At 38.8% G+C, this 23,454-nt stretch overlaps 1 protein-coding gene across 4 annotated transcripts in view; it reads right to left on the reverse strand.

The window, feature by feature from the left end:
* Positions 1 to 1,270: 1,270 nt before the first annotated feature.
* The window catches only part of EPM2A (EPM2A glucan phosphatase, laforin), a gene marked incomplete at its 5' end in the record, with an annotated part of 40,027 nt that continues 17,843 nt past the window's right edge, over positions 1,271 to 23,454 (reverse strand). For all 4 annotated transcript variants that reach the window (XM_082307487.1, XM_082307489.1, XM_082307488.1 and 1 more), the window contains 2 exons: positions 1,271 to 3,195; positions 4,580 to 4,821. In XM_082307487.1, coding sequence (XP_082163613.1) covers positions 2,915 to 3,195; positions 4,580 to 4,821 — 523 coding nt within the window. In that variant the 3' untranslated portion in view covers positions 1,271 to 2,914. The remainder of the gene's footprint in view (positions 3,196 to 4,579; positions 4,822 to 23,454) is intronic.

Genomic DNA, 23,454 nt, shown 5'->3' on the forward strand with positions numbered 1-23,454 from the left:
GATCCAATCAGCATAAGAACATATTACAAATTGGAATTCTAATAGATAATCTCTAGATGCAGATTTATCATGCAATTATACAGTTGGAGAAATGGAATATTTTTATATGATTGCTTTTTCTGTCGCTGTAGCCTCTTGCAATGATCTCTTTAGCATTTAAATTCCCAGTTGCATTCAACAGACAGGGCTTTGAATGAATGTTACTCAACAGGGTGGCCTTCAATGAGGAAGGCAGGAAGGTGGCAATGAGGAAAAAAAGTATGCTACAAATAGGTACAAATGGACTGCAAACCATGGGATCTCTTTGCATTCTTTGTTAATGTGATGTTGGCAAGTTGTTTTCATGTAGTTCATCAGCTTATGCAATCTGTATATGATGTAGTCCCCCAGCAGTGCAACAGACAAGCAAACTGAAATTACAATAAACAATGAATCAACAACCCCTTGCTAGGGCTTCCTTGCATATGTGGTTTCTGTATCGTTTGAATTTCTGCCCTACAAATGAAGCGCCAGTCTGCTTCCATTGCCAATAAAATCAGAATTATAAATAGCCGATATAGCACAGCTACACTTACTTAGTCGTATACTTACTTGTTTGTGACATGTTATGTACTGTTCAGTCCCAAGAGCCCTAAAAAAGAAATACTGTTAGCTGTGAAACAAGGACCAAAACCACAACTACTTGTCCCAACATATATTATAAGTTGCATCTGAGGGGAAGGACTGTCTGTTGGGGATGCTTGGAAACACATTCCAAGCTTGGGGTTTCAAATGTATCTCAACTGAAATGTAAAACTTAAGCGAGTTCTACTCTCTACTTCTTATGCCATCCTCCTCCTCTCAGCACTTGATTTTGAGAGGCACATGGTAGCAAAAGCTCACCTTTTTTACTTTAAGCTCAGTCAAAATGAGGTAACTAACTCCTGGGCGCTCGTGGGTGCTCAGCTGTAGCTCTGCACATTTGCACGAGAGCCCAACAGCCAGACAGCAGCACTGACACACTCCCTCTGCTCTCTGCATCAGGCTGGGAGAAACACCCCCTTTTTTTTGGTCTTTGGAGGTATCAGAGGTGCCATATCATCCACGCATCTTTGCTGTGCTGTTTTTTGAGATTTCCTCCTCAAATGCCCATCAAAACTGACACAGCATAGCAGACAAGAAATGGGCTGTTACCATTAAAGTGGCTGGTCCCACTTCTATATAGAAATATCAGTCAGACCCTTTTTGCTCTTCATGAAATTGGAAGCCAAAGACATATGACAAAATGGGCTGCTGGAACTGTCAGTATGTTTTTATTTAATAGAGAACTTTTCTCATCCATTTTCTAAACAGGCAGTGTTACTTCAAAGGAGAATATAAGAAAAAAGTCATGATCAAAACCACACATACAGAATAACTTAAATAAACGTTTTTCCTTTTGAAGATGATTGAAGTATAGGATAAATAAAATGTATTATATTATTCTGGACATTCTCCATAAACAGTTCATATCTAACAGTTTCTCCATTAAGTATTCAGGTAATCAATATATATCAACTAAACTACTCTGGCACTGACTGGGTCTTTAGAAGGTCAAGCTGGCTGGAAAAAATGAGATTTCACTGACGAATAAACCTATAGAAATTAAGTTTCTTGATGTTTATACATCCTTAATTCTCTGTTCTTTAGGAAATGCTTTCTCTCCCTTCTCTCTTGGACTTAACCTACAGCAAACTGGTTTTACCTGAGCAGGGCTGGAAGCTGTTGGTGCCACTGTATAGTTTAGCTAAGGGACTGAGCAGCACTGGAAAACATTAGGGATCATCCACAAAGCCAACATTAGCCTACTGAGGCTAAGCTCCTGAGAAACCCTCCAGAGAGTTGCTCTTTGCTCCTATACAGGAATGTATTTGCTTCACTTGGCTAAATCTAGCATCTGTGAACATCCACACACTCACTGCTTGTGCAAGAAGAGGAGACTGTTGCTATAGTGAAGAAATTCATCTAGGTCAACAACACAGAGGCTGTGGCGTCAATCATGCACAGACACTTATCACACAGGTCTTACAGGTCCGGCTTTAGCCCAGTGGTTACTGCTTAGATTGACTTGGCACCTCGGAAGCCCACTGTACAGCACTGCATAGACCAGAGGAGCAAAATGTATCTTTGACTTAGAGATCTCAGAGCCTAGGACAATGTCATAAACAGTAGTCCTTCCCTGCAACAGAGTAAGACTGCAGTAAGTGGAGCTGTTTCCTCTCTTCATGCCACATCCCAGCATAGCCCCAATGTCATAAAAGAATATAGCTATAACTCATGATATTTAACTACATAGGCAAAGAGAGCAAATTTTAGTTCACTGCATTAGACATGAGCTTTTTGTTTTAAGACACTGAGCTGAAAAATCAGTTTCCTTATGGTCTTTCTCATTAACACCACTTGTCTACAAAATTACTGGAAAAAACTTCAGTAAGGTATACTCCACCTAAAATAACTGAGCAGCTTTGACGATGATCAGCTCCATCTTAATCTGAACCTTAATCCAGTCAAGGTTTCTATCTGTTTTTCTGAGAATGCCTTCTCTTTCTTGTCACTGAAATATTGCCAACTCTAACTATTTCACATCAAGTCTTATTTAGTGTCTACTCTAAAACCTCAGTTCCTACAGGCAAGTAGTTAAAAGAAAATCTTAGTTTCCCTTTGCAGTGTTTCTAGGTCTCATACTTGCAGAAAAAGGCTTGAAAACAGGAATCCTATCAGCTTAAAGAAAGCAAGTAAAAAAACCCTCAAAGGCACTTTTTAACAAAATTCTCACGACTTCTATGACAAGCTTATAATCTGAAAAGGAAAGGCAGGACTCTGACTCGTGATTTCTAAGTCCTTGAGGTTCAAATGTAAGGATTCCTTTTCACCTTCTTTTTCCTCTTCTGCTTTTCTACTCTTGTACTTTGCATGAGGAACGAAGATGCCCAAATTTCTGGTAGAAATCATCTTCAGCACGGATCAGAGCTTCCTCATCAATGTAGACAACTGGTCTCCTGGAAGCCAAAAAGTACTGCACTTTCCGCAGGCTCCATCCCATCACGTACTTCAGCCAGCCACTGACAGCAGCTGTAGACCTGCCAACACCAGCGTTGCAATGAACATAGACAGTGTGTCCATTCTCCAGTAGCCCGTGCAAGAGGCAGACAGCTTGTGGCAACATCTGTATTCTTCCTAAGGTTAAAAACAAGGCATGTTCATTTGCATTTGAGAAAGCTAGGTTCACGGTTGAGATTATGTCTGTACAGCCTTATGCACTGTGAATCACAATGGCAAACCTGACATATTTTGGGTTTTTTCTTTTTTTTTTCCAAGTGACCTTCTACCCTAACCTTTGTTTCTTCTGGCAACATAGACTCGGATCACACAAAATCTCAAAAATGCCCCAATTCTTCCCAAGTATACGTCCTGATTAACACTGAACGTGTGTGGCATATTCTTTTTCACAAGGACTGAGATAAGGCAGCAAATTGCATCAAACAGCATATCTTACATAGCATTAAAGTTAGCAAGCCAAAAGCACAATGTTTTTTAGTACCAGAGGTTTGTGAAGCTACCTATGTACTGCTGCTTTCCAAAACATTGTAACGAAGGCCACTATGTCAATAATAAGGGAAGGAGGGAGAGCAGAAGAGTATTTTCCTGTACAACTTAATACTGTTATGGTTTAATTGTTTACTAAGCATATGGTTAAACAACACAGAGCAGTCTTTCTCAATCCCAAAAGGACAACTCTACCACATTTCCTGATGCCTTTCCCCCTGTTACCCCAGGAACTGAAGCTGCAAACATCAGAGCCTAACATTTGCTCATGGCACAGATGAGCACTGACATTAAGCCCTTTCACATCCCTGTTTTAAGGTCTCCTGTCTTCCCTGATGTCCTATTGCTGATAAGACAGTTCTCTATTTGTGGCAGCAGTATTTCACTCTATTGAAAGCACTCTCTTCTCATGGTAGGCTACTCGCTCGGAAACACGCACACTTTCTAACCTACTGGTTGGAAACAAGATTTTGAACCGAGCATTCCAATGGAGGAATTAAAAATATGACATAAGGTGCTATGGGTATTCTAAATTTATTGCAAATAATTATATATGACTCTATGGAGACTTGTAAGACTGGGATACTATAGTTAAAGAAAAATTATTTGCTGGGGGAGGGGAATAGCAGAGACAGACATACAGCACTGTCTCTCCCTTTTTAAACAGCAAGGATGGCAAGCTGTCCTGCTGTGCAAGCTTGCAGTCTTCCACCTACACAGCATATTTTCATTATACAGGCTCAATTCAAGCTGAAAGCAAAACAGTCAAGTAGTTATCAATGTCATATAGCTTTAAACTCAAATATACATATACTGCCAGACACAAAGTACTTTAGATGGCCTCTCCGTCTACAAGAAAATATGGATAATTTGTTAGAGACAACACACACAGAAATTACACCTTGTGCGTTAGCTATATTTTCACACAAAATTTACACAGAAAAAAATGCAGTCATGAAGTGACAGATTAGTAACTCAAAGGGTTAGACCACTCAAAGAGTGGTCTGAGCATTACCTTCAGTGCTCATGTCTGGGGTTGGCATCCAGACATAGGCAAGACCTTCCTCTTTATACAGTTTCATGAGTATTTCAGGGCTCATGGGCTCCGGGTAGCGGTTGCAGCCCCAAGAATTCTGAACAATGTCCCATTCGGTCTGGAAGTTCATCACAGCCGTAACACCCAGCTCGTGCTTCAGCTTCACAGTCACATGCTCCAGCTGCCGAGGGCAACTTCCCAGCCAGATGTTTGGCAGAATTCTAGCATTGAGAAAACATTACAGTGGGATCGATTAAAATATCTTAACAAAGAAACTGCCAAGTTCAGCGGCGTTCCAGCTCCAAACCTGCTTAGCATCATCATGCAAACACTGCTAAGCGCAGCCTTTTCATGTCATGGAGTAAGTAGCTCCTTATTTCATTGCAGTTTAGTTGGTAATGTTTGATGCTGGGGATCAAGTTCCTAACCTACCACAAAGAGCCAGATGGTCTGAGAAAAAATTCAGAGCATAATTAGGAGCACAGGTCTCCAAGGCATCCGTCATTAAGCTTGCAGTGGAAATTTACTAACATCACAGATTAGAATAAGAAAACTCTGAAGTTTCATGCAATTTGCACCAAAAAAAAAAGAGACCTAAAAGATTCACATGATCCAGATCTGAATTACTTTAGTAATAAGCCAAACACATAGAACTCTTGCAGCTTCGTAGCTACTGCTATAACGAGGAAAGTAGACAGAAAAAAAAAAACAAAACCCAACTTAAACTACCCTTCCGTGAGGAAACTCAAAAATGAGTAATTTTCTTCTCATTTTACTCTGCTCTTGCGGAGTCTAGTGGGAACCAAATGCAGAATTACAATACTTGTCTAGCTTCCCTCAAGGCCTGAAGAACGATAAGTTTTGCAAGAAAACTCGAGAGACGTGTAGGATGGATAAACATCCATATTTCTGGTACTTATCGAATCAAACTTCAAAACTTCTATGGTTTTACCATTGTTAATTATCATAAAACTATTGTATGTCGCAACAGATTTTGACATAAATATAAACTGAATATTAAGAGGCTTGTTTTCAAATGAGGATTTTTAATCTGCACATGCAATTAAACTGATGGTATCTTCAATGGATTATTTACATGCACAAATTATTAGTGATCTACTTTAATTTTTTTTGTTTGCATAAACTTCTATTTTGAACATGCAATCCACAAACTACACAAAATATCCCTGCAGTTGAACATACAACTCTGCAAACATTAACTGCAAAAAAGTAAAGCCAACCTACAACAAAAGCAAGATCCTCAAAAATAAAATGTCTGCCATGCATTTCTTATGGTCTTTTCCAATTTTAATCCCAGAGACAAGTAAGAAAAGTCTTACGTTTATTCAGGAGCAGTTACTCCTATAAACAGCCCTTAAATCATCAGGTGGCTATTTCCATTCCACTATCCCAGTAATAAGTTCTTACTAGCATTTAATTAAGACCTGTAATTGACAATGATTAAATCCTGCTATGTTACTACTGAAAGATTGTCAAAAAGAAAAATTCAAATCCAGGAAGCACTTTTTGTTATTGTTTCCTGTGTTTCAGCTGCATCCACAGTGAGTTTCATATCAGCTACAAAAACACAGCCTTTAGTCTTAACAGCCCGTTTCAGTGAGACAATGCGCTTGATCTCAGTATATGGTAACTGAGTCCAATTTAGACAAATATATTCCATAGCAAATAACCATTTCAACCGTGTTTCAACAGTGAGATCGTTTGAACAGATTTGACTTAGTTGTTGTTTCACATCCATGTTCTGGTCTAGAATGCGGTGAGAGTATTTCCCACTGCTAACAGAAAATGCACTTGTTCCTAAGCAGCAAGCAAGCTTTAACCCAAAATTTCAGAAATTAATATTTACACCTTGAAATTGTTTCTTTTGTCACTTTTCTCACACTCCTGAACACTACCTTTCTAAAGAAGAGAAGACATGGAAAGAAAGAAGTTCTAATAGACAGGCTCTGGATTTCTTAAGCTACAAATTATACTCAGTTCGTTTATTAAGAAATATCAGTACCCAGTGGACTCCATGGCAACCTGAAGGAGATCCAATAAAGCACGACAACTGTGTATTACCATTATGTTCAAGGCACAATACCACATGCTGGTACAGGAAGGGAGCTTCACAAAATTGCCCAAAATCCGGCATAACCAGCTAGAACATTCCCACTGACCAGAGCGACTAGCGAAGGCCCACTGCAACAATTGCTTCGCTGCCCCACTTGCCCGTGTGCCAGCCCCACAGCAAACCCCACCCTAACCTGAAAGAGTGACCGCCGTCAGGCTTCTGCCACAGGGATCCAACACAACGACTAGAGCATTTCAAGGTGGCGAATGTAAGTTGAAGTGCTCTAACAGACGCTGATGAGTGGCTGGAGATGAGCAATGCCCATAAAACTCCACAGCAGAGAAAGAAAAATGGCAGTATCACTAATACCTTGTGACAATATGAGAATATTCTTTCAAGAACAAGAACATTTGTATCCTTCCTTCAGAGGCTTTCCTGGGGGCTCATACATATGTAATTCTCTTGATATTTTGGGAAATATCTAATACAATAAGTTACCTTGACAGGAGAGCAAAAGTGTGTTTTCTAGCATTTGATTGAATCAGGAGTGACTAAAGCATTTCTGAGATAAATAAAATTCTGGGTAGTACTCTTGCTTACAGATAAATCAATGCTTTATAATTTTTTCCCCAATGATTATTTAGTGGGTGAACATCACAGCAGCACTATCTGCAAGACCACTGGGATATACACCATTTGTTTATTCTGGTTTTGTAGCCTAAAGGGTCCTGTCCATGACGAGACCTCCTGTATTTCACAATAACAATTGCATTTACTGAAGAATCTGATGGGTTTACCAAGTTTTTATCAGTCTTTCCCTATAATTAACCAAACCAGTGGTGGCATTCAGAGAACGACCAAAACAACGTGTTTAGGACAGCCAATTCTTGTGAATTGTTTTTCTGATCAGGTCCTAGAGTATAGCTTTTGAGAGGATCAAGATCCAGCCTTGACCTTGGTCTTCATCTTTTCTCTACCCTCTGCCTTGTGACAAAGCACATCACTTTAAATGGTGATACCACCGGATTATGATGACCCAGAACTATCATCCCCCATGTGCTCCTTCTTTTGCCGTTGGCATCCTTTTAACAACGTATAGCAGCTTATTCTTAGGTACTTGCATGCCTCTTCTGGGCCTTCCTTGTTCTTTTCTCCTGAACCTGTGACAGTGAAAATACTAAGAGCACTTGCTAGAAATCAGATGAGGTTCCGGCACCTTTGTCAGAGCAACCTAGAAACATTGCTTAGAATGCTATCTAATGTCCTGAAATGCATTCACAAACAGACAAAGATTGTCAAGTGACCAAATTCTGCTCTCCTGTGGAAGATCTGGACATGTTCAAATATTGCTTGATATGTAGAAAGCACACTGATGACTATCCTTGCCTTCAGAAGTACTTTCCTAATGTCCAACATGAATAGCACAGTCACAGGTCACAGTGACTTCTTGCCTCCACAATGGACACAAAGAACAGATTATTCCTTTCCACTCTGGAAAATCCATTTTTCTATCTGAAAATTACTAACACATACACACACACACACAGCCTTTCATTCTTCACACACACACACAAACAATTGCTTGTCATATATTCAAAACATTTGATGATTCTTGTTTGCCTTTGGGCTCTCCAGCTGGTCATCATCTTTCTTAAGATGTTATGCTCAGTACTGGAAAGAGTTCTCACCATTTCTGAGTAGAACTGAAGATTAGTTACTTCTTGTGCCTCAAAGGCAATATCCCTATTTATAGTTCCCCAATTGTCCTTTTACAGCATGACGCTGTTGACCTATATTCAACATGGAATTCTGTTTGCAAGTTAAGATCTCTCACAAGACACGAGCCTACTCAAGGAGAGAGTAAAATCTGCCCAAACCAGAATTATTTAAGATTTTATTAGTTACAACTGCCAGTGGTATCAAATAAAACTAAATGAATATGCAGCAAAGGAGCAGATGAAATTCACAGTTGAATGCACCTCAGTAATACGTCTCGGAATAAATAATATCAGCCACTCACACACATCACTGGGTTTTAAGTTAACTATAATCAATTAGAAAGGGAAACACTACATGCTTGCAGTGATGCTTGGTGAAAGTGTTGCTTTATAGAGAGGTCAAAGTGGTAATATGAGCCTACACAGAAGTGAACTGAAAATAACAGAAAATTTGTAGTAACCCTCTAAAAATCAATGATCCCATTCTATGCACTCCAACTTTGAACTTTCTATTAACTATTTTATTGTATCAAAAAAGACACAGAAAAATGAAAACATTCAAAATACAGGAGCTGCCAGATATTTCTTGTGAAAATACTATCATATGAGGGCAGACTAAGAATTTAGTGTATTTAAGAGGGAACTGGATTACTGCTTAAAGATAAAATATATGGGAGGGGCAAATCAACTGGCCCTATCTATATAAAAGAGGTAAAGAATCTCAACTTCCATATAGTTTTACCTATAAAGCAACTACCAAGAGATGAGAAAAATCGCAGATTTTTTTTTAATATATTTTTTTTTATTCTTGCATCTTCCTCCAAAATACTGACAACATAGGCAAATATCAAAACAGAGGACTCCCTGATTTGGTCTTGTACAAGAATTCTGGTTTCATTACATTCTCTTTAAATAAAGGACAGAGAGATCTCTCAGCAAAATGCCTCCTTACCAGTGAAATAATAATGTAGAACTGAGGGGTTACAGCACTGACATTTCATTGCACATTGCACAGGGTACGTGGGTAAATGGCTGTGGTCTTAATCCCTTCCCCTGCTGACTTACTGATAAATTCTCCTTGCAGAAGACAAGCTGATGGAGGCTTTGTGATGAGAGGCTTGACTTAAGTAGGATTGACTGAACACAGTCTGATGCACTCAATTGCCCAGCACGCAGACAGGCACTACAGGCCAGAGCAGGAGAGCAAGGTTTGATGATACTGTAGTCTAACTCACAGAACACCAAGATCTAATAGCCAGGCTTAATAAGATCACTCTTATCAATAAAGATGGATTAAATGGCCATAACCCTAGCAGAAGTCATCAGAGAAAAGCGTTGATTAATGATAAAACTATATCCTACTGAAACGACACAGCTGCAGACCTTGTAAAAGCTACTTATATTTTAGAACAAAAAATTGCTTTTACCTAAATGCCAAAGGTCGAAGGAGCACAAGTCATTGCTTACAAATTTGCTCTGCTTTACCACTGAAAGAGTGCAGTTTATTGTGAAGTTAAGAATTCCATCTCAGGGCTTTAAATGAGGAGAATTAAATAGACTACAATGTAATTCCAAGGTGGTTTTTTTTCCTTCTTCTTCTTATTTGGCACTGTGATGAGAAGTAATTAAGCTCTGGCAAATTTTCTTCTTAGATGTAATTTGGACTACTTATTTAGCCTCTCACATGGGAGCAGACTTGGCAACTAAAAAGAAACACCTGCTTTTATCACTTTAGAACAGCGCTTTGTCAGCTAGCAATATGCAAAGTTTCTGAAGCCCTTGAATTCTGAGTGTTATACTTAATAGTGTCTTATTTATTCCGTGTTCACAAATTTATGCACGAATGTGGTATCAAACTACCTCATTTGCTGATACGCAGAGCAAATAAGCCATTAAGATTTGACCTCAAGCTGACAATGTGCTAAAATGAAAACAGGTAAGAATAATATCAAACCAATAAATGAAATATAAGGTTGCCCAGACATTCAGCTACAAAGCAGTTCCAGTGGTACAGTGCCCTCAGGTTCTGCTGTCTTAGGAGGAGATTTCCACAGCATCAGCTTGATGGCACAAAAGGGCTTGGTTGTCCCCTCGTCACCCACCCGTCTGCATTTACAGCAGCTGGTATGGTGCACTCTTCAGGTTGTGAGACAAGGAGCAACTACGCTAATGCCTAAGCACAGCACACCTCTCCTTCTCGTTCATAACCTCCTGGTAGATTCTGACTCTGAGGAGGCCTGTAGGCTACATCTGCTTTATGGATTTTCTAGCTTTGAACGCACCAAGGATACAGGATAAGAAGGATCCATGTGAGTGAAATTAAAGTCAATCATGTAAGAGAAGTTTAGTCTAGATGGATCCACAAAGCTTTGTTTGTGGCCCATTTTCCCCTTCCACAGCAATCCCAAACATTCCTGTACAAGGAGCACAGGAGCTTTATTAGAAGGAACTCAAAAAAACATCTCATAAGGACAGCTGCAGAGATGAAGGACAGCTGCAGAGATGAAGGACATTTCAAACATCCTATCCCCTGCCACAGCAGGGAACGTATTTGATGAAAACATCTAGACCTGGGAAGTAAACCACATTCCACACTACAAAAATGGCAATAATACTTGGATAAATAAGCAGTAGCACTATGCCTGAGAGTCACAAAATAATCCTTCTGTTGTATTCAGTACTGGTAGACTGTCATCAGGAGGAATGGGAAGAAGGAAGAAGAACACCTGGAGGGCCCAGCAGAGAGTACCAGAACAATCAGAGGTCTAGAAGACAAGTTTTCAGACAAAAGACTGAAAGAACCGAGGGTTAATATCAAAATGAAAATACTGAGAAGTTCCAACCTCAACCACTCTGTGTATCTGGGAGAAAGGATAGGAGTTTCCAAGCATATAAGAGATGGCTATGAAGGGGCAGGATACTAATTTGTTCTCCAAGTCTGCTGTGGAGAAGACAAGAAGAAATGAACTTAAATCATGCTAGGAAGACTTAAGTTGAGACTAGAAAAGCTTTCTAATGGTAGGAATAGTGAGGTAATTGAATGGAAGAGTAACAGGGCTGCAGAATCTCATCACTGAGATTATATCATATTTAAGATCAGGCTGGATAAACCTGGAATAATTTAAATGTAATTGAGACTAAGAGCAAGGAAATAGACTGGATGCTTTTTGAGGTCTCTTTGAACCTATGATCTATGATACTAGAATCGTAAACTTTAATTTCCATCTCTGGGATCACTACCTATATTAATTTATCAAGCTCCATCTTGAAATAATTTAGGTTCCTTGTCATTCCTGCCCTATTTGAAAGGTCATGCTAGAATTCAGACATCATTCCTTTGATGTCAGAAACCTTCTTCTAATTTACACCCTACATTCATTCAGAAGCAATTAATATCCACTTGATCTTAAAGCAGGTTCCATTTCAATAATTCTTCTTCCTCCCTTGTACTAATTCCTGAATGTCTTTTACAAATAGTAATATATCCTCTTTCTCAGTCTTCATTTAACTGTGCTGTCTATCTCAGACACCAGAAGTAGTCAAGCTATGGTAGCACAGAGTTCCTTGCAAGCCAATTTATTTTGCTCCAACTTCAGTGTCATAAAAGCTATACGGCCTGTGGAAAATGCCCTCATTCATTCCAAGTTAGCTCAGGTATCTCTGCTTTTCACTGCAGTTTGTGATGAAGGCATATCTTATGTCAAGGAACCCCTGACACAGAAACAAAAAAGAATGTTACATTATTTTGTATTTTAAATGGGTTTGCAAAACCAAATTTGATATTCCCATTCCTCCTGTGATGCAAAGAGGACGTAAAGTTCACCTAAGAAAAAACCTTGGGGATTCTTTTTGTGGGATATCTCCTGACCACAAAGTTCCTGTGAAGAAGGCAACACAGAAGAGGCAGTGTATCCTCATTAACAAGGATTGCACCATTACCTCAAAGGTCAATTACTGATAGATCAGATAAGCCAGCCTGATACAGCTGGTCTCTTCCATGCCAGGACTAGAACATGTTCCAGACTTGTCCCCCCCTTGGGAAGTGGAAGTGCAAAAGGGATTGTAAATCATCTTTGTTCTTCTGACACCATAACAGATCAAATTTATCTAATTTTGTCTCTAGGATAAGTGTGCATGCTCCAATAAATTCAATGGAATTGCTCTCATTAAGCTTGCAGTGCATTTGAATCTATACAGGGAAAAAAACACAATATAAGCTCTTCTCCCCTCTCATTCACCTCGCTCCATTAAAAAGCTTAAAGCCAATGAATTTATATCTATCATCTTATACATTTTTAATAATCTATTTTATCTCTACTCTAGATATGATCTAAAATAACTTGGTCATACAAGACTATGTACATGGCCCAAACTAAATTGTGGAAAATAAAATTTTACCCTTCCTCTATTCAAAGTGAAATATCTTATGTCATATTTCACTACGTATTTCTACTGTGAAGATAAGAAAGTAATCATTCATAAGCACAGCAATGCCTTGTAGGACAGGATGTCCAGATCCAGCCTTATAGGACTTAGTCAGACTTTATTTTCAAACATACACATAAGGTTTCTGCTGATGGCTAAGGCGCACACTGCATGCAGCAGAAAGCAGGATCTGCCTTTGTAGGGAATGACTCTTCTCGTACTTTCATTTGTATAAACATTATCTGAAGCAAACGATGTGCCAATTACAAAAATACAGCCTGAGAAGAGAATCAGTTTCTAAGGCTTGTACTGAACAACCTGGAAAGGACTCCTCCATTGGCTTGGGAGGATTAATACTTAAATGCTCCAATTACAGATTCTTGTCTCATGCAACCATGGTTGCCAACGGTTACTTCCTACATATGTCTCCGTTAGGTTGCCAACATTACCATTTGTTTTGAATTAGAACAAATACTCGGAAACACAAGAACAACAGGCTGCTAAACTAAGCCAGATCATAATGAGCCATGAATCTCTTGGCATTAGGAATGAGAATTTCTAATATTAATGCTTAGCAATGGAAATGATGCCACTGCTGGCACCTTTCAGTTAAGGCATCTTAACAACATTGACTTAAACTGCTACAGATGAACTTTAAATTGGTGCCTGAGGAGTTTCAGGAATCATTGGTAAAAATATCTTTTGTCTTCCCTCAGAGTTTACTTGTTAGCGCTTACTATCTATAACATTACAGAAGTATTTTAACAGTATAAGTATATTAATAAGTATAATAATAAGTATTGCTTATTATTACTTATTTACTTATTAAGTTTACTTATTAGCAGCTGCTTAGAAATCTAGACTGCGAAAATAATAAAAGATAAATCCATTTTTCAAAATGCAGCATTTCAGATCCAATGGAAATGCTTTCCAATGCTTCAGAAACAAGCACATATTCATGAAAATTACATAACTGCAAAGCACAGTTTATTGAAAGGTGGCCTTGTGATCCACATGGCAGCATACGCACACGTACAGAATACTGGAATCCCCTCAGAACAGCAACAGTCAGAGAAAGAAGCACATCCATCCTTTCTGGTACCATCCAAATATACATAGCTGGTCTTGACCAGCTGTCTATCTGTGTTCATTCCAGTTAAGATATTTATCCAGAATTTCTAAACCCACATCAGTTCATTTATATTAATTTTAAAGAGGGACAGACACATTCTAGAGTACCACAGGCTGGGGGACAACATCTTAGAAATATTGAGAAAACCTGAATCAATGCATCACCACAGTCAGCTACATAAATATCTAAAAGAATGTGTTCCCACAACAAAGTCAAATCAAAGGGACAACAGCTGCATGGTGCTACCATAATAAAATTGTCACAAAACTTCATTTTAGCTAACATACCTGGTTACTAGATTATAAACATAAAATTAATAACCCTGCTGGATGAGTTGCCAACCTCAAAGGTTGAGGCTGAGACTGTAACGGAGCTACTGAGAGGTCCCACAAGGACCTGTGTAAGTCTTCTTAACACAAAACTGCAAAGTATAGTGGGATCTCTTGAAGAAGTCTTGAATGTCAAAAGGGAAAAAAAAAAATCATTTTACTTAAATTTTATGAACAAGCAATGCTGCAGGTTTTATTGAAGCCCAAAGATTGACAAGAATTACCAAGGGTTGTCTATTTTTTTAAACTGCCATTTTTTTTTATAGATTTCTTTCTTTTCCTAGCAATATCATTTCAGCTGCTTGGAAATTGAAATTGCAGGCATTTGAACAAATGTATTAAAGCGATCTACTGTTACTAAAGTTTATGTAAATGTGTTTACATTCTCAGCTGAAGCCTGACTTTGTAAATTTGTAAAACATTACTCATACTGGATAGCCTTATTACCTAGACCTCAAATATATTTGAGAGGCTTTTTCCTTCTTTTATCTCACCAGATTGAAGTAACTCAGTAGTACAGGAAGCTAAGCAATTCAGTCTTCTGCAGCGAAGGCAGTCATTAACGCTGTGTTTAGGAACGGCCTGCGCACGACCAACCCTTCAAGCTGGCAGCCGGACTGCAGAAAGAAGGAACGCTGAAGAAATTTTATTAGGCAAGTTGCATATCCTCCTCATCAGACCTTCACCTTGGGAAAGTGAAGGCACTGGATATAACTGTTCTGAAGAGTTTTGAAAAGGCAGTCCTGGAAAAGCTAGAGAAACTAAAAAAACAAAAGAAAAAAAAAAAGGTTCTAGAAGCCCACCAACATCCACACATACAGACTAGCGCCTAGCATCCAGCCCCTGAACTGAAGGACAGAGCCATGGAGAGTTTTGCTGCTGGCCCACAGCTGATGAATGGACTTTCTGCATGAATGCTACCATCTTATTCCTGGTGCTTCTCCCTCAATTACTTTAAATTATAGGTAGGTAGGTAGGTAGACAGATAGATAGAAAGGAAGGGAGGGAAGGAGTAATGGAGGAAGTGAAGAAGGGAGGAAGGAATAAAGATTCTGCTTCATTATTGATCTTATTTATATTCTACATTTTCTGGTCTCTGTATTAAAACTGAAATGCATATTTCCCCATATTCCTCTTCTTGCATGCTTGATACCATCTTTTCTATTATTAGGTTTTTCAAATCAAAGAAAAAAGACATTTCATTTAAACTTACAAGCCATGGTGTCTATTGAACCAATAAAGAGGAAATCCATATTTCTCATAACTTGGCAACGTCTGTGACATTTGACTCAATTTTTATCATCATTCACAAGAGGACATACATTAAACTTCTGAACAATAGCAGGGATTATGTACCTGACTCCCTGAAATTAAATTTCCCAAAGTACAAGCATTAAAGGAGGGAACAAGAGATTTTTAATTCAGCCTCTTAATATGTTCCCTGGGAAGACAAACACAGTCCATTTCTTTGGTTTTTGTTTTTATTTGCAGAGAGAAAATTAAATATTGGGAAATACAGCAGCAATTTGATAATCTCTATTTACTCTTGGGAAATAAAATACTTATGTTTCTGAGACAAACTTCAAAGGAACTAGAGATACATTTAAGTTTCCTTTCTAATAAATAATTTTTTATCCTTTAGATAGGATATAAAAATATGGAGAAACTTTTTAAAAATTATCTTGTAAATATCTAGAGTATTTAAGCATGAAAACTTGCGTTTATATTTCTCAGCATTTATAAAAATTATTGAAGACAGAGGTAGAATTCATAACAGCTTCAGCTTGCTGTGGTTTTAAATGAAGTATCTTTTACACTTTCCCCATTTCATTTGAGTTGGAACAACTATGCAGTGTTTATTTCAGATTTTCTGACTTTCAGAAATAGAGTATACACTGAGCAAGCAAACACCAAACCAGCTGGTGGTAATAAACTATCTGATGATGTCACTTTTCACATTTGTGGACTGAAAACTCTCATTTTGAGGCTTTTTTTTCTTTTTTTTTTTTTTTTGTGAGTCAGCTGCAGGCTGCCTGGGCTAACCTGCCCTAGGAGTTGTGCCTGCAAGAAAACATGGGAAGGGTAGGCACAGTGGGTCTACACTATAAACACAAGTCCCTGGTTCAACAGTTTCACCAGTTGTAAATTTTGGAGTTTTCCTAGCAAAGTTCTTCTGATAACAACAAATATCTGAATTCGCTCCAACCTGTTACACTAAATAGCAATAAGATTGAGTACACAATCTCTGCTTTTGAAAAAGAGCTTCTGCTATCTTTAGATAAGCTATATAAAGAAATGACAGCGATTACAGGGCACCTAATAAATGCATGTAAAAGCTAACAGGAAATAAATATCTGCAAGACAACTGGAACATCATCTTTGGTGAAAGAGAGATGCTGCCCCTTCCCTGTTGTCCCAGCTGTGAGCTAAATTGCCCAGGATTTCACAGTCTCAGTCAATTTTGTTCACAGCCAGCATTGCCGGCAAATTGCTTTCCAGTGGAGACAGAACTTTATTCTCTTGCTGACAGCCTGAATGTTAAAGAGCAGAGAGGCAGGAAAAAGGGTTGAAGACCTCCAGAAGAAATATAGACAAGGGACAGGGAGGCACAGTAAAACAGAAAGAGAAATTAGAAGCAACAATAGATTTTGCTCCCTAACAGTGATACTCCACATAAAATTCGTATTTACTAGACTATCAACATTTGTCTGTTATATCCCACGGAGAAAAACAGAACAAATAAGTATGTTTACTCCTCAAGGTTTTTTCATGGAGGGTTCCCAGTCTTCCTTCTGATTTTTCCTCCCAGAATGACACAGAACTGTAAGTTTTTCTTGAGAAGAAAGTAAATAATTTTGTGCAGCAACACACCTATGAAGAGATCCATTTTAAAGAGCAACAGTGGCTTTAAGCAAGTATTACCCATTACCAGCCAGCTGATGAAAGGCGTTCTTCTTGCCATCAACAGCCAGTCTCTGCTTGCTGCCATTTTATTAACGAAATACTCATTCCTGAACAACCACCCCTCTAAATAAATAATTCTCAACCAAATGATTGTTCCAAATGCCACATATGAATGGCAGAATGTTAAAGAAAAATTCAGAAAACTCACAAGACTATCCAGACAGCATGCTGAGCTCCCCTTTAGCTTGTTGTGTCCTGTTGCCTACTCCTTGTTTAGAAATTACTTGGCTAAATTACTAGCTCTTTTGAGTTGAACCCTGATTTCAGGTTTTCTTCTAAAGCACCTTGCAAGCCACAAGGTCCTGGTATGTGAATAAAACCCAGTTGCTTCCACGAAGCAGCAGCCAGTCTTTGCAGCTTTCTCTCCCCCTGCCATCTCGCAACACTCAGTCCAACTTAGCTATGGACTTCCTACCAGGTTTTTAAAATTATTTTAAAAAATTTTTTAAATTTGCCAAATTCACAGAGCTGACTAGAAGCACATTGAGCCATGTTCAATTTATACAAATAAATTATTTGGTTTCCAGAGGAATGACGTCTAGTAACTGCTGCCCTGCAGAGCTTTGTGCCGATGCGGTGTTACAAGCACCAGGACTCTTGCTGTGGTCCCATTCCTCCTCCTGCTGGCACGCACAGGCTGACAGTCCAGCAGTGGCACTGCACACAGCTCACAAAGCCCAGCCCAGCCCTGCGACAGACGAAACGATATTAACTTCTGAGATGAAAGTACACTAAGAGCTTGTTGGTGCAAAAGCTCTCTTTTGCCTAGGGGGCATTACCGTTTAGGGTTTTTAGCAACACTATCAGGCAGCTAATGCACGTCCATACCACCTCCCTAGCCATCAGAGGTCAGGGAAGCCAACTGATTCTTTCTTGGCTAAGCCACATGGCAGTTTGAAGGGCTTTGACATTACTTCCGAGTATGATTCAGACCGTGATTAAGCAAAAAAAAAAAAAACCAACCTTTTTTCAGATGTGTGACATCCGAAAGATTTCCTTTATCTTTCTTTGCAGGGATAAGGAATGGAAAGAACTTCACAACCCTGCTTTCCCTCATGAGGAGTATAACAAAGGCAAACAAGACATAATGAAGGTGCCATGGAAGCCATTTCTTTCTAGTACAGATGAGTGCTAGGCACTACTCTGGGGGATTTGGTAATTTCTGAATGGTTAAAATATTCCATGTTTCATTAGAAATACATTGTTTTTCACCAAAACTGAAATCCACATATCAGTGTGATTTGCCTTTATTTGCTATCAAGAATTATTCTAATTGCTTTATAACCTAAAGCAATGTAAAATTCCACATTAAATCACTTATAAAATGTTATGCTGTTTACACTATATATATGAACAGTTCAAAATTATTAATTTATCAATAATGCCGACAACATACATTGTGGCTTTATAGAAAGAGGAGAAAACACTCAGAAAAGCTGGTGAATATTAATGATGCCTGCCATTTGAAAAATCGCTGACATAAAAATATTAATAGTTCACAAGTTTGCTAGTTTGCAGTCCTGTTTGCTGCCAAAATCATTCCCTCCCCCAATTTTATCATATTTAAAGAGATGATTTACCATTCATCAGCCATTACTTCAACAGTGTCATCCCAATGTCTAGACGATATTTTGTGTCCCTCAGCCACTGCAGTACACAACAAACCTGGCAGCATGCTGGCTAGTCTCCATTATCAGATTTAACAGACCAGACACTGTTACAGAAGGAATACTGGGAATTCAAACACTGATGTCAGTCATGCGAAAAATCTTTAATCTAGAAGCTCTGTCATTTTTTCTTCTGGCAAAATTCACATCACCCGTTCTAATGCCAGATTTTGCTTGTTACTATGTCACGTACAAGATATGTGATTAGAAACCAGCAGCTGAGATCCAGGAGTTCCCATTTCAAGCTTCTTTCTAGTGCTCAGGTGGTAGGTAGGTTACGGCGAGGGAACCAGAGCTGTGCTGACAACAGCTATTTGCTAATAGAAAAACAAAATGACTGAAAAGTGAGTTCCCTCGATCCAGTTCATCCACAGTATTACAACGGTACCACAGCTTGTGACTGCACTGCCGGCATATCCTAACTATACTCCTGTGCACAATTCACAGGACTGAGATTTGTGGCTAACTCTCCGATAGGCTGGCTTAGGTTATCCCAGCCAGGTGCCATCCTGCCCATGCAAATTCACACAACTTGGAAAAGCAGAATCAGTTTTCAAGTTTTTTAGCCATTGTTAGGGAGGGCGCAGTGTGGGGAGTTCATGAAAGGAGAAACTTTTTGTTTGGATGGGCAACAAATGTGGAAGAAAATTGCATTTGTTACCCAATACAGGGATACATCCAAATTAAATAAATGTAAACAAATAAGGACTTTAAAAATGGATAAAATTCTGACTTCATGTTTGTCTTCCCACTCTTGCTCCTTTTCCCTCACACTGACTCTTAATTTTCAAGAACTTAATAAAATGCTTAAAAATCACTTCTTACAGTGGTTTGAAACCCATTTTCTTCACAGCAGAGGCTAGTAAAAGCATTTCACAGCTCCAGTTGAGGGCGATATAGAAAAAAATGAAGATATACAAGGGACACAGAAAATAATAGAATTAACATTTAAACCATTCTATAAAAGATGATTCCCATTGGTAAGTAAATAATGGCTCTAATTTAGACTAGTTTAAGACTGTAGCTCAGTATAATAAAACAAAATTAAAACAAGTGGTCAAATGTCCTACTTTATGGGATAAACATATCACAAAATATAGAATATATTCATTATTTAATGTATAACATGGCCAGATAACTTTACAGTTAGAGCCCCAAGTACTGAAATCAAAGGCCAAATACCTATGGTTGTTAAGTGTTTTCAATCAGGATTATTTTACTAGAATACAATTGAAGACTTTTGTTCCAGAGCTCATTATTTCTTATTCTTTTCTCTAATATTGTTACCACAAGCATTCTTTAGACACAGGGGACAGCTAGCTCTCAGCTTTTAATGATAATTATGGTAATCTCCATAGACGTCATCACCTCTTCTCTTAATTCATAATGTAGGCATAAAGTATCAGTTCAGCTTTCTACTACAGTAGCATAGTTCACTGCACTCTAGGGTTTTTTTTGTGACAGCTTCTTCTTTAAAGCCTTTTTTATAATTCAGTAATAAAAACATTACTTCAGAATTACACTTAAAACAGAAGGATATTTTATTTTGTGAATGAATTAAAACCAGTAAGGCAGAAGAGAAGTTAAAGAGTAAAAATAAATAAAAGTGCTTCCTCTTGTATTTTTTCCAGTTGCATAATTCAAAGGTAATTCTGACTTCATATTGAACTGAGACGGATATTATTCATTAATATAGGCTAGGGTTGGGATACAAGATCAAGATGGACATACCTGGCCCTGATTATCTGCAAACAGGTGTCTTCAAGCACAGCAATGCTCAATGCATTGCCTAAGGACAGCTTCCCACTGACATCTGAGACGTCCTATAACATCTGGAACATCTGGATGGGGCTCACAGATATGGCCAAAGAGCTCTAACAAAGCATGTTCCTGTAATGCAGCAGCTGGAGACCAGACAGTAAACTCTAGAGCATCTCAGATGACACTAGACATCAACATTCAAGCAACTAGAGAGGATGTTTAAAGTCTCATTATAAATCAGTAGAGATCTCATCAGCATTGCTGGTGGAGTTTGGAGACCAATTCGATTCTTTGATTCACTCTAAAGTAGACATCTAGTCACCAGTGAGTTGAATTGCTGTATATAGACACACGAATTCAGTGGTCTTAATCTCAAGCTGAGTCCTACCACAGAAGTCTTTAAGTGTATCTTTAAGTTCATCAGTCCCAGCAGTGTTCTAACATTCAAATAACAATAACTGCGCCTCATATGACCAAAATAAGTGAACAGAAGTTACATTATTTCCCTTCTCCAGTAATTCTCAGGCAAAAATATACCCAAGCACATTCTTGTATTCACCCCAATTAAAGATGCATGTCAATCAAGTAAATGCTCATTTTCTTCACAGGAGAATTACTACAGACAAAAGGAAACTCAGTGCTCATACTGCTTTAGTGCCTGAAGAAGGTAAACAAGAAGCATCTGGATTTTGCCCTGGATCATTCCTCATCCACTCACCTATCTACGTTAACATTTTAGTACAAATCAGGAGAGCACATTTTATGTGATTCTCCTGATGATCCCCACTTAAAACTTAAAACCTATATTACTATGGCAGTGCTGAAGGAAACAGTCTTACCAACAAGTTACAAAGCATTTGGAAACACTACATCATAAATTAAGTTTAGTTTGCAACCATCAAGAAACAAACAAACAAAAATAGTATTTCCAAGCACAAGGGTTTATTTTCTTTTATCTTTTATCTTACTGGCAACCCGTCACAAGTGGGGTCCCCCAGGGATCAATATTGGGCCCAACACTATTCAATATCTTCATAAGTGATCTGGATGATGGGATCAAGTGTACACTGATGAAGTTTGCTGATGACACCAAATTGAGTGGGGAAGTAGACACTCTGGAAGGGAGAGCCACCCTGCAGGAAGATCTGGATAGGCTGGAAGAGTGGGCTAACAGGAACCTTATGAAGTTTAACAAAGACAAGCGTAAGGTCTTGCACCTGGGAAAACATAATCCAGGAGTGCAGCACAGGCTGGGATCCACCAGGCTAGAGAGCAGCTCCGTGGAAAGGGACCTGGGGGTCCTGGTGGACAGGAAGCTCAACATGAGGGAACAGTGTGCTGCTGCGGCCAAGCAGGCCAACAGGATGCTGGGTTGCATCAAGAAGGGCATCACCAGCAGAGACAAAGAAGTCATTATCCCACTCTACTCGGCGCTTGTCAGGCCACACCTGGAATACGGGGTACAGTGCTGGTCCCCATTAGAAAAAAAGATGTGGAGAGGCTGGAGGGGGTCCAGAGAAGGGCCACCAAGATGATCAAAGGTCTGGGAAGCCTGCCGTACGAGGATAGGCTGAGAGAGCTGGATTTGTTCAGCCTTGAGAAAAGGAGGCTTAGAGGTGATCTCATCACCATGTGCCAGTACTTAAAGGGGAGCTAGAAAGAAGACGGAGACTCCCTTTTTACAAGGAGTCACATAGTGAGGACAAGGGGTAACGGGTACAAGTTACTCCCAGGGAGATTCCGATTGGACACGAGAGGTAAATTTTTCACAGTGAGAACAGTCAATCGTTGGAATAATCTCCCCAGGGAAGTGGTTGACTCCACTACGCTGAACACGTTTAAGACTCAGCTGGACATGGTGCTGGGCCACCTCGTCTAGATTGTGCTAGAAAGGTTGGACCAGATGATCCTCGAGGTCCCTTCCAACCTGGTGTTCTATGATTCTATAATTTTGCTTTATTTTGTCTTCCAGAAAAAAATTAGGGACCTAAACACTTATGATAGCAACACATTAGTCAAGTTTACAATTTGTTGGATTATATCCAGTTACAGGAACATCCCACACACTCCATAAACATGAAGTATTAATATTTAATGGCCTTACTATTTAAGTGCAAAAAACTGTAGCCTCAAAAAATTGTTGTCAGGACCCACGGCTACTCTCATGTAGTGACTCCCCCATTGCATTCTTTTACATTTAAAGCTGATTGATTGTGTATTTTCCTCTAAAATGTTTAGCAACCATAACAATACTTCAGTTAGACATTAGCTATCGTTGTCTAAGGAATTCACTTACAGAATCCAGTTTAGCTGCATTCTCTTTGCAAAGCATGTAAAAAATATTTTTCTTTTTCAGATTTAGGAGATATGACCCATAAAAAGGACACACAATGAATAGAATTACAGTTATGAAGACAGTCGCATATTATTAAAAATTAGACACCATAGATGACATCGAAGTATATGTCCTAAAATGAAGAAGTGGTGGTCATACATCATATTCGAATGAGTAGGCAAAAAGTATGGGAACTCGCTACTTATCAGGGGTCGATTCAGGAACCTAAAATTAGTCTGGAAAAAGAAAACTGTAACTAGATGGCTTTTCCTCTCGGTGATATTCATTCCCATAACACCTAATTCTGCCATCAAGCATCATTGTCTCCAACATATTATTTAAGGATTTGTAATTTCAGGTGTCACTCCCTCTCTTGCTCTTATGCAACGCCTTTCTTCTGAGAATTGCAGAGGTTTTTATATAAATAATAAGGTATACAACACCTATGA

This window comes from Platalea leucorodia, assembly GCF_965183815.1.
Source record: "Platalea leucorodia genome assembly, chromosome: 3".
NCBI classification, from domain to species: Eukaryota; Metazoa; Chordata; class Aves; order Pelecaniformes; family Threskiornithidae; genus Platalea; species Platalea leucorodia.